Source organism: Corylus avellana, chromosome ca7 (genome assembly GCF_901000735.1).
Source record: "Corylus avellana chromosome ca7, CavTom2PMs-1.0".
NCBI classification, from domain to species: Eukaryota; Viridiplantae; Streptophyta; class Magnoliopsida; order Fagales; family Betulaceae; genus Corylus; species Corylus avellana.
The window spans coordinates 3,336,449-3,351,493 of NC_081547.1; the positions used below are offsets into that span (position 1 = coordinate 3,336,449).

The 15,045-nt window shown below is 37.8% G+C and overlaps 1 protein-coding gene across 1 annotated transcript; it reads right to left on the bottom strand.

Annotated features, from left to right (window-relative positions):
- Positions 1–550: 550 nt before the first annotated feature.
- LOC132187596 (DNA polymerase alpha catalytic subunit) lies at positions 551–12,954 on the bottom strand. The gene is made up of 31 exons (XM_059601953.1): positions 11,692–12,954; positions 10,897–11,067; positions 10,680–10,763; positions 10,463–10,537; positions 10,209–10,273; positions 9,869–9,959; positions 9,548–9,736; positions 8,759–8,922; positions 8,518–8,632; positions 7,839–8,018; positions 7,649–7,762; positions 7,008–7,127; positions 6,592–6,915; positions 6,354–6,446; positions 5,477–5,595; positions 5,296–5,368; positions 5,116–5,172; positions 4,902–4,994; positions 4,310–4,432; positions 4,113–4,210; positions 3,934–3,979; positions 3,301–3,414; positions 3,133–3,216; positions 2,865–2,978; positions 2,665–2,754; positions 2,502–2,572; positions 1,944–2,163; positions 1,630–1,683; positions 1,417–1,536; positions 1,100–1,174; positions 551–1,015 (listed from the first exon to the last, which is right to left on the bottom strand). Exons 1-31 carry the CDS (start codon positions 12,865–12,867, stop codon positions 869–871), a joined length of 4,659 nt encoding a protein of 1,552 aa, XP_059457936.1. The 5' UTR covers positions 12,868–12,954; the 3' UTR covers positions 551–868.
- Between the last annotated feature and the right edge of the window lie 2,091 nt (positions 12,955–15,045).

The following is a 15,045-nucleotide window of genomic DNA, read 5'->3' on the forward strand; positions in this document are numbered from 1 at the left end:
ATGCAGCACTAAAAGGAAAAATAAATTGCTAGCATATTTTCAAGGTATGATTTTATAGGAATTTGATTGGTGGACTTTAATCACGTTAAACCCAACATTCTATCATATTATTGGCATATGAATTCTGAAGCATGCAATCCAAAAGCAACTAAGCAAGGCTGGAATCCTAGACGTTTATTATTTTTTTAGTACATGTGGTTTAATGTGAAATAAAATACTATTCAAAATCAAAACTATCGCAGATGATACTTGTGGACATTTGATAAGTTGGCATTTCTCTTCATGTTTCATCTAATATTTAAACCAATCAGCAATGGCTATGCAGCTCATATGCCTCGTTAATACTATTTAATAAAAAATAAAAATTGAACCACTCATTTTAGTAAAATGAGACTTTGGAAGTAGTTCATCCACCTCGACAGGCCAGAGCCATAGTCTATAGAGGTGGCTCAAATTAAGCCCAATAAATTCTACTAATATTAAGACAAAGAACACATGCCAGTTGTTGATTGGTTGATCATGACACGGTTATAAAATATTAGACAAAACATGAACAAAAGCGTTAACTGCACTTATCATATATCTACAAATAGTTGATCCGTTCGATTTCGCACTAAACCACAAGAATGCAAAGAGGATTAATAGCTTGAGCCAACCAGTCTACTCTCAGTCCCACTTCAACTAAATCTGTGTTCGTACAAAAATAAATTTTAATACACCGAAACTTGCCGAGATTCATTACAAGCTCTCTCGCTCTCATTCCAGGCTGTATACTGTATAAATGTATATACAATATATACAGAGCAGAAGGTAAAACAACAATCTACACCGACATAAATACCCCAAGATCTGCATCATTTAGCAAACTTCAAACTGTGATGATAAGATCCTGCAGTTGTACCCACCCATAGGCACAACGATCCCGTATGCTTTGAACCGTTGATGAGGCCAAATTGACCATGGGACGAATCTTGGCTAACTCTTTCTCAAACGGAAGTCTATTGCTACCCTCCACCTGCAACAGACGACTTGACGTATGAATAGCGAATAGCCAAATGATGAAAACTAAAGATAGCAAAATGAAGCAAAGGAAACAAACCTTTTCTGTGCAGCGTACGGTATCCAATACATAGCAGAAGTAAGCGAGCTGCTTGTACAAATCTGCTTCCGTGTACTAGTTAAGGTACATTCCACACCCAAAAAAAAAAAAAAATACAGTAAATTGGTAAGGGTGTAATTCAGACCATCTCAAAAGAGAAAAAAAAAGGTTATTATCTTCGTTATTGGCCAGGGCAACTTCAGGCATGCGAAGGTTTACATTATTTAGGCCATAACAAAATATGCACGGGAAATAGTAATTATAAGACCAAAAAAAAAAAAAAAGCCAACATCGTTCAAGAAGTTTGAGATGTAAACCTTTCGAACAAGACGCCCATTACAGCGAGGATAGTTTGGACAGACAGTTCCTCTCTCAGAATCACCAACGAGCCGGAGGTTGAGACTGCGCGTGGTGTATTTGCAAGTTTCATCATCGCACTGCAAGCAAAAAAATAACCAACTTACTCAGTACCCCTAAAGAAAATTGTCACTATTACGGTAGTCCAATGTGATCATCTAGCAGGAGATTACCGTCATTAAGCCTTTATAGTACTTTGATATGAACCCCTCTGCTTGCCTTTTGACCTGACAGTCAAGCACATATTCACAGTAAATATTCCATGAAAATCTTGTATCCAACTTACAAAACCATATCATAGGTTCCCATTCAGTGTAAGGTTAGACGATTGTATTTATATATCTAATAAGTGACGATTATATCTATCACCAATAAAGAGGACCTCCCGCACTCCAGGGTTAAGACTAAAATCAGGTAGTCCACAGCTTTGCCAGATATAAGACTGACGGATTTTAAGGTCTAAGAATTCTACATATCATGCTAATACCTGGTTGGCGATCATTGCTGGAGATATTTTACCCAATGTGCCTTCTTCTGGGCATTTGGGACAACGCAATCTTTGCCAAAAATTGCAGGTAGATTCCTCTGCTTCTGGCTTTGTTGGCTTCTCACTGATTGACATACAAATGGAACTGAAGATAGCGGGACAGTCAAAAGTACCAGAGCAGCTGGGACATGACAAGATCAAAGGCTCGCAGCCCCTATATCTGCATTTCAATTAATCAAAAGCATCGACCCGTTATTATTTTTAATTAAAAACCAATCGATAATGAAACCTAATCTACAAATTGGACAAATACCATAAAAAGATCAGGGAGACAAAAATTTAAATTTGAAATTGGGAATAATTAGAAACCAGAAAAAAAAAAAAAAAAAAAGGATGACAGAGTTGGGAAAAATGTAATGCATGTTCTCTAAATACCATATCCGCAATATTCATATAAATCTCAATGTGTTGGGCAAAGTGACGAGCACAAGCTTGAAAGAAATATAGACATTGGAAGGTACACAAACTCATGTGTAATAATGGCACATATAGACACACCTCTCCTCATCATCTATAGTGAGTGAGCTGGAAGGATCCTTGTTGACAGCTTCGCTTGATCTATTTCGGAACTAAAGGAAACCATAGTTTATGGTGTCAGAAATACAATCAAGACAAAAAAATTGGCCACTGGATGTCAGGCTGGTAAGGAGGAATAGTTTACCTTAGATGAGTCGAGCCCTAAGCAATCAGCCAAGCGCTCTGGACTTGTACCTTGAATTGACGCACAAAGACGTGATACCACAGGATGAATCTGCATGGTAAAAATCAAGCCTTCAATCAAGCCGTAGAATGGTAGTAACAAATGACTACATTTGTTTGATAATTTAATTGAAAATCTGCAAAATTAAAACAAAACAGAACCTGCTGTGACAAGTAGTAATCAATATCAATCATCCATTTCCCATCTTCTCTTTTCAGTTCATCAGGATGCCTAGCACGCTGAGCAATCCCTGTTGAATTACCTGAACTAGTCCCCTGTCCATAAAAATAAAAAAAAATAAAAAAAAAATAGAGAAAAGAGAAAACGAAAAATTATAGAAACATGACATCCAAAATGCAAGATAACCATATGTTCAGGGGTCAGCTAATGCTAATTCAACCACCAAAAAAAAACCAGTGTGCATCAAACCTGCTCACAGCATATTATGTAAGGAATCGTATCACCAACATTGCAACCAGCAGAGTAACCACTTTGCTTCAATCGTTGTGCCACCTAGAAGGGTCAGCAGAAAAGATATTTATGCAACATATGAGATGGGAAGAACGCATTAAATGTGGAATATGGGGCTGAACTCACTTGAACATGTGGTTGGTTTTTGGCGTCGGGGTAAGCTTCAGGGGGTTTAGTCAATGTCTTTGTGATAATGTATTTCTCAAGTGATACTTGTCCATTCCTCATATCTTCTTGTACCTGTTTAATATGCAGAGTAATTTCTCAATGACAGTGACTTTAAACCATGATACACTTGTCAGCTCAATCCAATTGAAAATTTGTGGTGTTCCCATCTTTCAAAAAGTTGAGTTAATAATAACTTCACTAGAGCAAAACCACTTAATAACTTCAAATGCCTGTGGCTGGCGCAAATCAACCACAATCAAACCCACGAGTCAAAATGTCAAAGGGATAGTTTCAATTTTGAAGTCCCAAAAAAAATGTCAGTGAAGTTCTTCTGTTTGGTACAATCAATGATTGACACGTTCTCAGGCTTACCGGGCTGGGCCTGTCAAATTAAAGAATTTAAATTATATCTTTCAAATTTTCTAGCAGTGTGAGGTTTTGGGTTCAATGATGAAGTCAAATGGCAGTTATACCCTCAGCCCACTCTCAACTATCATAAAAAGTGCAAACATTGTCTCTACCTTCCTCCTCACAAATTATTTACCATATAGAGATGGTCACATTAATTAAAAAAATTAAAAATGACTTCACCTTCATGAGAGAGTTATGTATTGATTCAACAACATCATCGCACGACCTGTAAGCATAAGAGGCATATATGTGATCAAGACAAATAAGTAACCCAGTTGTTTATCTTTTATTGCCAGCTTGGAACAAATCAAAACCACGATATTGACAAAAAAAAAGAAAGAAAGTAGAATTTGATGTACCCTCCCGATAAAATTTGACTTAGGCAGAAATCTCCCAACTCCTTTGATATTAAGCTCCAGTCACGACGAACCATATCAAGACCCTTACGTTCAATAACCTGCACCAACAATATAATCCCAGTAAATCCACTGCCCTTGTTTCCAATAATGGAATAACTAAACCCAAAAGGGCTTTTGTTTTTCTCTTTGTATATAACCTCATATGGTGCCCCGTCCTTGAATTGCACTTTGACGGCAGCATATTTCTTTTTCTTCAGAAGCAGCATTCTCTTGTACAAACCATCAAGATCAATTTCTAAACACCTGTACTTCTTGTTAACCTAGATACAAAGAGAAAGAGATGGCACATCTTAACAGAGCGTCACAAAACATGCATTTAGTTCGAATGATGCGCCCACTGCCAAATTGGAAGCAAAGCATCTACCAATGTGACCAAAGAAAAATCATAGATCAACGTTCAATCCCTTCGATGGTCTAAATCATTGTTGTCAAAAGCAATTTGTGTATCAACAAGTGATATTTATCACAAATGTATTATATGAAGATACAAATTTTAATTCTTATAAAAGTCAATTGGACAAAGGGCATTTCCCAAGGAAACACTTCAATTGAGGATGTCCTATCCAGTTGCATCATGTTTATAGCAAAGTGTGGGGAAAAGGTAATATTCTGATGAATTGAATATCCTCGAGAATGCACCAGGTAGGCCTCAAATTTTAAGTTTTTGCACCAAAAGATTCTAAAGCTAATATCCGTCTACTAATACCAAGTTTAAAAACATAAGCTCACCTCTTGGATGACTTTCCCTGCTATTGCTTTTGCTTTTCCAATATCATCCAGTCCACTGTAAATCATAATTGAATCTGTATCACCATAAATTACCTGCAGGATACAAAACAATGCATCTTCTAAGAGGTAATATTAACCATTAGTTGAGAAAAAAACAGATATAAACATTAAACAACTACAATCACAGCTTCTAAGTTTCAATACAAAAAATGACCTCTAAGTTCAAATTATTCCGAACAAGATCTACAGTACTCTGCAGAATCTCCCTTCCCTGCACACCAATTATTTGAGTGGCTCAGTACTTACAGAAGCATTCAATATAAAGGACAGAATCTGGTCACTTAAGAGCAAGACTTGTATCTATTTAAGCATTAGCCATATATATTTCTCTTACGTGTAGTGTTATAAGTTCTGCTAGCGGCTTTGCATAAAATCTTGAATTGGAAAACCCCAGGCATCCATACATACTGCATTATCAAACACAACAGACCATATAAAGAAAGAATGAATGAAAAATACAGTCAAAACTTGAAGTGCTTAAGGGGAAAATTATGAATTAAAGAAAAGACACAAACCTGTTTGCAGTGAGCTTTAGTGCTTGCTGCTGAATGTCTAGTTGCTGGACTTTGAGACCAGATGCGGTCTTCATCCATGACTTCACCATTCTTCTCCTTTGAACCAGGTTTTTTAGCAACTACAAAAGAGTGTGCAAGACAAACAATAGGCACCTGCTATTTACATAATAATAGGAAGCAAAAATACAGTACAGAGAATCCATATTAAGAAGCCTAATGTAAAAACAAACAGTAAGCTTGGATAGCTTGCATTAAAGTAATGAACCAGAATTTTTTTTATTCAAAAGATCACTTGAGCAAGTTCTAATCAAACACCATGATACCTGTTCAAGAATATTTCTGCAAAAAAGAGAAGTCCATAATTTTAGGAAATCCAGCAACCATGCCATAGCCAGATATTGAACAGGATTATCAATCCACAAATATCAATGAGGCTGCATTGAAGTTCTAGAGAACAGGTGAAAAGTAACGTCTCTTACTCTTCTGTTCGCAGGTGCAAGTAGCAATTATTGAAGTCCCATTAAATCTTAGAGACTATATAAGTGCATAAAGACATGAAAGAAAAAACCATGAGAGAGATAAATGACAATGCGGTCTAAGTACAGTCATGTGCGCAAATAGAGATGGATTCTGCTCTTTTCTTCTCTGTCTTTTTTTCTTCTGGGGGGAGGGAGGGAGGGAGGCGTTGGTTCAAACACTTGTTTGCTCTATGCAACGAGGACCCAGGATTGATAGTAGGTCAGCCTATGGGTATTGATATCCAGACCATGCTTGCATAGAGCCACATAAGCATGTGAACTGGAATCATCATTAAAGTTCAACTATGCTGAAAAAACAGTAAACAAACAAGGATTAATTGTATCTAAGGTGACTGTACCTCAGGTAGAACTCCTGGCGTTTTACTAGATGGTAAGAGGGGAACTAATCCATCTGGAGATCTTTCAACTGTTGTGAAGCAGATATTATATTCCTGTAATATATTACTTAAGCATTACTACCACAAAAATATCCAGTAATAATTGCCATCACTTTGCATTGGAGGAGAGTTGAATAATACTAAAAGGAGAAACAGAAGGATGGGGAGATTTTGGGCAGGGGTTGGGATTGTTACAAACCTGAATAATAGAAGGATACAGACTATTAAAATCCAGAAGTAATATATACTTGTCATATAAACCTTTCTTTGGCTCCAACACCAATCCACCTGCATAGGCAGGACCCTTTTTCCCTTTTCCATGATCACTATGTGGAGCATCATTAACCAAATTTGTGTCATCCATGTCCAATTCATCAACATTTCTGTCCTCATCACCATGATTTGTTCTCCGTTTCGTCAATTTTGTTTCCTTCATATGGGATGACATCTTGTCCGGAACAATATATTTCTTTGCATGGAATGCATGCAATAAAAGATATTCTACTCTCTGCGCCCTAGCACCCTGAAAAAGCATATATGAGATGTAGAAAAAATTGAACTATCAGGAAATCTTCATCTTCAAATTGTGTAAGGAATGATATTGTAGGTACTCACTTGGAGAGTTTTTCCCCAGAGATTACCACTGATATTAGTCAACTGACGTGTGAGGGGCAGAACACTCAGATGAAACATGAGTTCCATAGACAACCATCCATCTGTCTCACCATATTCAATCTGGATGCATAAGAAGAAGAAGAAAAAATCCATTATTATGAGAACCATAACACCCTGACCTGCGATGGGGCTATAATTTTCCAATTATAGTAGGCAAGTTAATATGTTGAACCATTATCTGGATTATAAAAAACTCATCTCACTTAGCAATGGTAAGAGATGCTTGAATTAAACAAGGGGTCCAGCAATTGAATCACACACACACACCCACAAGGGCCCAAGGACAAGGCCAACATCACTGCCAAGCATTATGGTCTGTCAAAGTACTGTAGTGCAGCAAAACAAATACAGGAACAGCAAAGTCATCAAACTCATCAGATAATAGTTATTCAGCATTTTTCACAACCATGAATCTCCTCACGTTTGCAACACAGTGACCAACTGCCACACAAGATGACCAAACTCTGACTTGACCTACCCATTCCTAATGCTTTTTTCCAAGGAAAAAGTAATGCTCAATCTTGATTTATAATCAAACCCAACAACCAAAATAAGTAAATAAAGTAAAAATTAGAACCTACAAGTTTCATGAGGGATTCTGAAGTTTCAAACATTCTAGAAATATCGCGGGGAGTGATCTCCTTCCGGTCTTTGTTCAGCTGAGTCTTTGCCAGTTGCGTCAAAGAATAACTGACCTGGAAGAATAAAAGTTGCATATATGAACTTAACCAGCATTACCACCTGCTATAGTTTTGCATACAAATACTATACCTCTTTTAATAGATCACGGGAACATAAATATGTATCACATAAGAGCCGGCCAGCAATGCAAGACATGATCCCTGGACTTGCTCCAGACCCAAATATGGTGCTTCCTTTTGCAAGCTTAGGCATAACTGAACGCTTGAGGCGGCCTATTTTGGACCACATGCTGCTTGGAACTTTGCAAGCCTGTGCCATTCAAATATGTGAGCATTTTTGTGATAATGGAAGCTCATCATGTATGCATCTAATGGACACAACGGCAGAATTTGAATTTTAAACAAACGTGGGAATCTTTAGATGATAATAAAACTAGGATATATGGACATTTTGGGAATGAAGCCTATGTGCACATTTGATGCATACAACAGCAGAAAATTGTAGTTTGGATAATTTGATCTTCCTTTTTTCTTTGGCGGGTAAATTCTCTTGTTTTTACTTGAACAGCAAAGTGATTTTTTTTTTTTATTAGTTGAACAGTAAAGAGATGTTGCCTAAGATAAATGGTATCACATTGACTTTTAAGGAACTGCATCTGGCTAGTGGTTGGATTCATTTGGTTCTTGAAGATGCAACATGCATCTTTTTCATTTAAAAAAGAATTGCCAAAAAAATTACTAAAACAATGAAATATATTATGGATATGCTTAAATATTTTTGTTAAAAAGGATTGCTAAAAAGTTCCCACCTGGGCTCTATGGAGAAGAACATCCAGGTCAAACCCAGATATATTATGTCCAACAAGAACATCACTATCCAACTTGTATAACTCAATCATCAGACGATTTAACAAAGCCCGTTCGCTGCAATATAAAGATGTAAATACTTTAATGACAGGAACTACAATATAATTTCAATAGCAAAAACACCATACTTTCTAAGAGGATACAGAGACAAACTGATTGAAAATGTATTAAGGCAAAACTTACCTGCTTTCAATGCTTAAAACATTTGATCCAGCCTTAGAGTTTCTATCAGCAGCCTCTTTACTGAATCCCATTGGAAATATACATCCATCAAGCTTGCGGACAACAGTAAAATGACTCAACATACCAGGTCGCTTCCACTCTGAGGCCAACATGGGAGTGTCAATCTGAAAGGTCAAACAGCGCAAGTAGTACACTATTTTAGCACAGTGCAACAGCTTATATGAGAAAAATTGGAACCAACATACTTAGAAATTTGGGAATAATAATCAGCAGTTTGAGTATAAGAACAATTGATAATTGAAACTCAACTTCTGGTTAAATTTTGTAGACAATAGAAGAGTGACACATTCAGGAAACTTGATGACATCGAGTTAATCCAGAATTTTTTCCTCCAAAACAGCATCATGAAAATTACTCGAGTGTCTTGCGGTAAAAACCATCTATACTCGTGTATCTTTTCATTTCAAAATTCATACCACTCAGCTAAACTTAAAATACTGACCACTCCCCGACATGTCAAGTGATTGTTATTTGTTGATATCATGTGTAAGACCATATCCCCAGAAATTAAGTACAAGCAGTCAATAGTATTTGACAATTTTTGCAATTGAATCCTGACTCAAATTAGCATATCAACTAACACCAACCATAGTTGATACATAATTGTACTCTATCTGAAAGAAACAAGAATATACATACAATGGGTCGACAACTACAAACATAATACAAGTTGCATAATGTAACAAGACGTGCCAAATCAGCATTACCAACAAAGGCTCTTGAACAAACCTTGGCCTTATGACAGCAAATGACAGATGCCGAGATAATTTCATTTAGGTTCTGCTTTTCGTTGATAATAGTTTTCAAATTTATTGCTGTAACAACCACTGGAGGAATCTCTAGCGCATTCTTTGATGAAGATGAGATTTGTATGTCTTTTGGTGAGTCAATAGTCACCTCAAATTTGCACCAGCTAACCTGTGCAAGTTTATAACCAAGCTGTTAGACCTGAAACTGAGAACAAGCAAAACACAGACACACACACACAGACGACCTAAGCATGGTTAAACAACTTGAACCAAAAAAAGCATCAGACTATTAAAATCTCACCCGTTGAGGAGCTGGGCAGCTAGAAAATTTTGAAATTGATAGCCAGGAAGGTCCCTTTATCTTCCTTTTAACAAGAAAAAGCTCCAAAGCACTGCATATGGTGATATTGTCAGTTCGCTATTTTTGGGTACAGTAAGTCTTAAGTAGTCCACTGACTAATGAGAAATATAGTAATAAAAGAAGCCTACCAAAAGTAATTCCTATAGAATATGATCAACTTAATTCAATAGTAGTAGAGGACTTCAAGGTAACTTGTCAACAATATGCAAAAGAAAGCAAATCATGCAGAGTGATACACATGAAATACTGGATATGAGGGACCAGCTCTGAATACTTATACCTGCAGTGAGTTCCTAGCAGAGCACAGAAAGATTCTCCTTTTAAATCCACTGGAAGGGGCGGGTCCTACGACAATAGACTTGTCAGTAATACCTTCTAAAATGAAACAGTAATCTCCAAACTCCAACTTCATTAAAAATAAACCAAAAAAAAAAAAAAAATCAATGCATAAGAGGTTGGCACATGAAAATCTGAACATGCAATTCAATGTTATGAACCAGATTGCTACTTTGGTTCACAGGTTTAGTAATATACCTTGAATGGGTAATTGATCTTAAGTACATAATTATCCCCCAGAGGTACGTCAGATCGCTCAAATGCATATCTCCTCTATGACAAGTTCGTATGACACAAAATAATCAAACAAAGTGGAAAGAACATGAAAGAAATGTGAATATGGTACAACAAAGATTGTCATATATAAGTTAGACAGTGAACTTCAAGAAACATCAGAATGATTCTATCCGCACACCTTAACTGGTGCCATGCTAAAAGTTGACACATTGACATCTAACAACTTCTTTGAAATTTCATTCTTCAATCCTGAAGCCAAATCCTACAAATATGAAAAATAAATAGATAATAAACATCTATGGTATCAAACATGGGAAACAAAAGGAATCATAAATGAAAAAACAAATGGGGGAAAATTGCAGATACAAGTGTATATTTACAAAAATATAACTTACATGCAGCTTTGAACGAAAAGCCGTGGGAGAAATCCGAGATTCTTCAACATCTTTCTCGAGCGTCATCATCTCTTCACTGTGAAACAAAGAGCCATTTGGAATTGCATAGATGCATCTTTGCATGTTCTTGACAACTACACAGCAACTGTGGTATGTGCTTCCTGCTTTGACCTATATAGCAACAAGAGATATTGATAATCAAGTTCATTGTTTCATATATATATTTATGAAGCAACTAAGTTTATTCATATTTATAAGACACTGACACTGAAGCAGCAAAATGATAACTTGAACATCCATGACAAAGATGCTTGAATAGGAGAAAAAAGGTAAAGTAAACTACCAAGCTCTAGAGTGCTACTATGATTGGATAAAGTATTAACTTTTCAAGCTTTCTGATCAAGGAAACATAAAATAAAGAACCAAATGAAAAAGTACAAACACATTCCTTAATCTTCTTCAAGAAACACAGCAGGCTTTGTTGATCTTAAGGCAAAGTGAAATATGCCACAATTCAAGCTTACAAGAGAGATCTCAATTTGCAATAAATAACAAAATAAAGCAAACACCAAACTATAAAACATGCTAATACTGCTCCAATTTAACAAAACCAAATTACAAGAAATAACACCCAAAACAAAAGAACTCATTGCCATTTGTTTCGCTTAATTTGTTCACCATCAAGCACCCATATTCTTCTGTCATCCATAATCAATGTACTACCCCAATTACTTAATTCACATACAAGTGCTTCCAATAAAATATAACATAGCATCAATACCATTCACATCTTACCTTCCCAAACAGATAGAGGGTGCCCATATTAGCCCCATAAAACTCCTCATGTGCGTCAAGAATGTAGAAAGGCAGCAACCCATCCGAGTTCACATCAAAATCCAACTTCTCTTCAGAACTAAAACTATTGCTGACCTCCTTTGCAACACCACCAACCCTCCCGTTCCCTCCACTCCTCACCGCCTGCCATCCGGCAGTCGCAGCACTCAATACTGGGTCCCTCTCTTCCTCAATCTTCGCATTCAATGCAAAACCCTCTTTCTTCACCACCGGATCCGCTTTCATTTCCACACCATTCACCATCTTCTCCTCAACCACACCTTCCTTAGTCCCCGAACCATCTGATTCAGAGATCGGTCCCTCACCCATCTTTGATTCCGATCCTCCCCCACCTGCCCGTTCCTCAGTCAAACCGCTCTCCTCCACCGCTTCGCAATTTCCCTCCGAGCCCAACACTGAATTATCACCATTTGTAGCTAATTCCCTCCTACCCACCAAATCAACTCCCCCAAAAGATAAACCCTCGCTCTTAACACTACTAGTAGGCACCAAACTCTTTGAAACCGACACCAACCCCGCCGCCACCTGGCCCCTTCTTCGCCTCTCTCTGTCGGTCTCGTCCGGCGCGAACTCCGCAATCACATCGTCAACAATGCTATCAGAAACCAACCCTTTGGCCTTGTCGTCCTTGCCCTTTTTTAAGAACACCGACGAAGTGAACATCGACGAGATCCTCTGCTTTCCCATCATCGCTGCCGCCGCGGACAGCGAAGAAGAACCGGAGGGTTTCTTGGGCTGTGCCTCTTTCTGCTTCTTCTTCTTCTTCGGTCTCTCCGGCGCTTCTCCTCCGTCGGATTCTTCTTCTGACGAGAAAGGGAGGCCGGACTTTGACCAGTCTTCCTCCTCGCCCTCGTCGCCGTACCCGAGGCCGTCGTCGTCAACAATGAAGCCCCGTGCCTCCTCCCGGCGTTTGGCGACGAGAGCGTCGTACTCATCCTCGCCGACAGTGTCATATATCGGGTTCTCGATCTTGATCTGGAACCCTCCGCCGGCCTCGGATCGCCGGCCTCCGCCTTGGCGAAGGGCTTTCAGGCGCTCAAGGGCTGAGGCCCGCGCCGATGACTCCGCGCCTCGGCTCCGGCGCCTACCGGAGGCTAGGGTTTGCTCGTCCGCCATGTCTCTTTCTTGAATCTGAGAGATCAGAGAACCCTTACAGTCCTTTTCTGTCAGACTAGAAAGGTCGCGATGGAGGCCAAAGTGGGAAATTAGATTTGGAGGTTTGTAAAATGGCGGGACTTATTTGTGGTTTTGGCGCGAAGTTTTAATTGGGGCTAATGGGCGGATAATGAGACAATGGGCCAGAGGCCCCATGGATCGGCCCATTCCGAGTGTTTATGTAAAACAATAACTTTTTTTATATATATATATAACCAGAACCAATTTATTGATTTGGAGAGTACAGGACTAAGCTGAAAATTTTAGAGGATTTTGATGCATAGATTGACACGAATACGATCCTTCCAATTTTATGTGAAATTGAGATGGTCAGTTTCATGGCTAAAATTTTATTTGGCTGCATTTAATAAAGTATATAGTGTCATTTAAATTATTTCAAAATTTAAATGACGTGGCAACATTTACACTACATAAAGCTAAACTAGATAACGGGTCACCTGTAAGACAATAAGATAACTATTGGCCTGTTCTAAAAAATATATAATAAATATAGAGTTCTGTGTAGAATAAACTCTTATATTTTTTTAGGATTGTTCTCCTTTTCTTTATAAAGAGGTGTTACACACTTACACTTCCATCTATTACTTAACTATTGTCCATCTTTTTTGCAATATGGAGAAATGCTTAATGTCAATAATTTGACCATATTTCTCTCATATTCTCTTATAAATTTAATAGATCAATCATTAAATTTACGAGGTCTACTATTGACTTGTGTGGAACCCACATAATTTCACAAATCTAATTGTTGATTTATAAGATGATATTATGAAAATATGAAGAAAAAATATATATTGACACAAAGCATTTCTTAATGTGTGAGACTTGTATTAAGAAATGTATTAACATGTGGGACTTTAAAATTGACGCTGAGCTCAAGGCTTTGAGTTTGAGCCATAGGCTTATTTATGGTATCATCAGTTGCCCCACATTATCGTCGCCAACTTGTCCAACTGATTGGGCATTAAGAATCTTGTTTTTGCTTAGTGTCGGGATCATTTCTTTGAGATCAATAAAAGTTCTTCAAATGGGTTTGCTTCTTCTTCTCGATTTATTTTATCAACACTTTCTCAGTTGCTTCTTCAAAAAATATACAACAAAAAAATAAAACAAAAAACACTTTATGAGTTGCCCTCCACTCTTGTGTGAGGTATTTCATTAATGTTAATCTTGCAACCTAGTATTTAGGTGTTAGTTGTCAAACATGTGGCTCGGTCCCTCTATACCTCATAATGAGTTGGTCTTAACCTTCGAGCTCGTGGCTCGATTCTTGGGGTGGCTCAAGTGGAACAACAGTTTCAAACTTTTTTTTTTTTTTTTTTAAATACCAATTAGTTAAAGGTGTTACCTCATAATGCCTTTTCTACCATCTTGCTTGCCAGATTCCATTCAACTTTACCATAATATGTCCTGATGTCAGCCAATTTGATGGATTGTTGAAGTACCTTTCCTAGAGTCTTTCTCTGGGTCCTTGCTTAGTCTTCATTGAGGTTATTCCCTGGAGTCTCTTCCAACTTCCAAGGGGGTATTTGTGCAATCTTTGTTGAGGTCATTCCCTAAGGTATTTTCTATGGGTCCTTGTTGAGATTGTCCCCTGAGGTATTTCCTCAAGGTCCTCCATCAGTCTTCATTGAAGTTATTTCCTAAGATTTTTTTTCCTAAATTTTGTTCCCTAGGTTCCTCTCGTGGTCAGGACATCTTGCATTATGGCCTTAAAAAGTGCTTGGCGGTCGAGTAGTTATTACTAAAAATTCCCCACCCCCCCCCCCCGGGTCTTTTTCTTTGTTATTCTGTTTAAGGGTAAAGATCAACAGCACGCGGCGTGCATTGCACGCCCGTGCTGTTGATCTTAAAAAAAAAAAATAATAAAAATAAAAATTTTGCACTGGGCGTGCCACGCCCGCGCGTGCTGCCAATCAGTGCTCTCTGTTTAATAGCTAAATAAATCCTCTTCAAACCATGCAACTTGCTTCCATTTCAAATGAATTAATTGGGGACCAATTAAACTAGAAAAAACTTGGGTGGGTTTGGTTTTTAACATTATACCATGTTTAATGGACTCACCCAAACCCCAACTTGCATCTATGAATACCTATTTCAACTACCTACCAAATGCTT

Coding starts and splice junctions, on each gene's coding strand:
- LOC132187596 (XM_059601953.1), bottom strand. CDS start 12,867: ATGGCGGACGAGCAAACCCTAGCCTCCGGTAGGCGCCGGAGCCGAGGC. Junction 4,211..4,309: donor AGGACGGGGCACCATATGAG/GTTATATACAAA, acceptor TTGTTGGTGCAG/GTTATTGAACGTAAGGGTCT. Junction 2,164..2,501: donor ACTATAGATGATGAGGAGAG/GTGTGTCTATAT, acceptor ATTGAAATGCAG/ATATAGGGGCTGCGAGCCTT.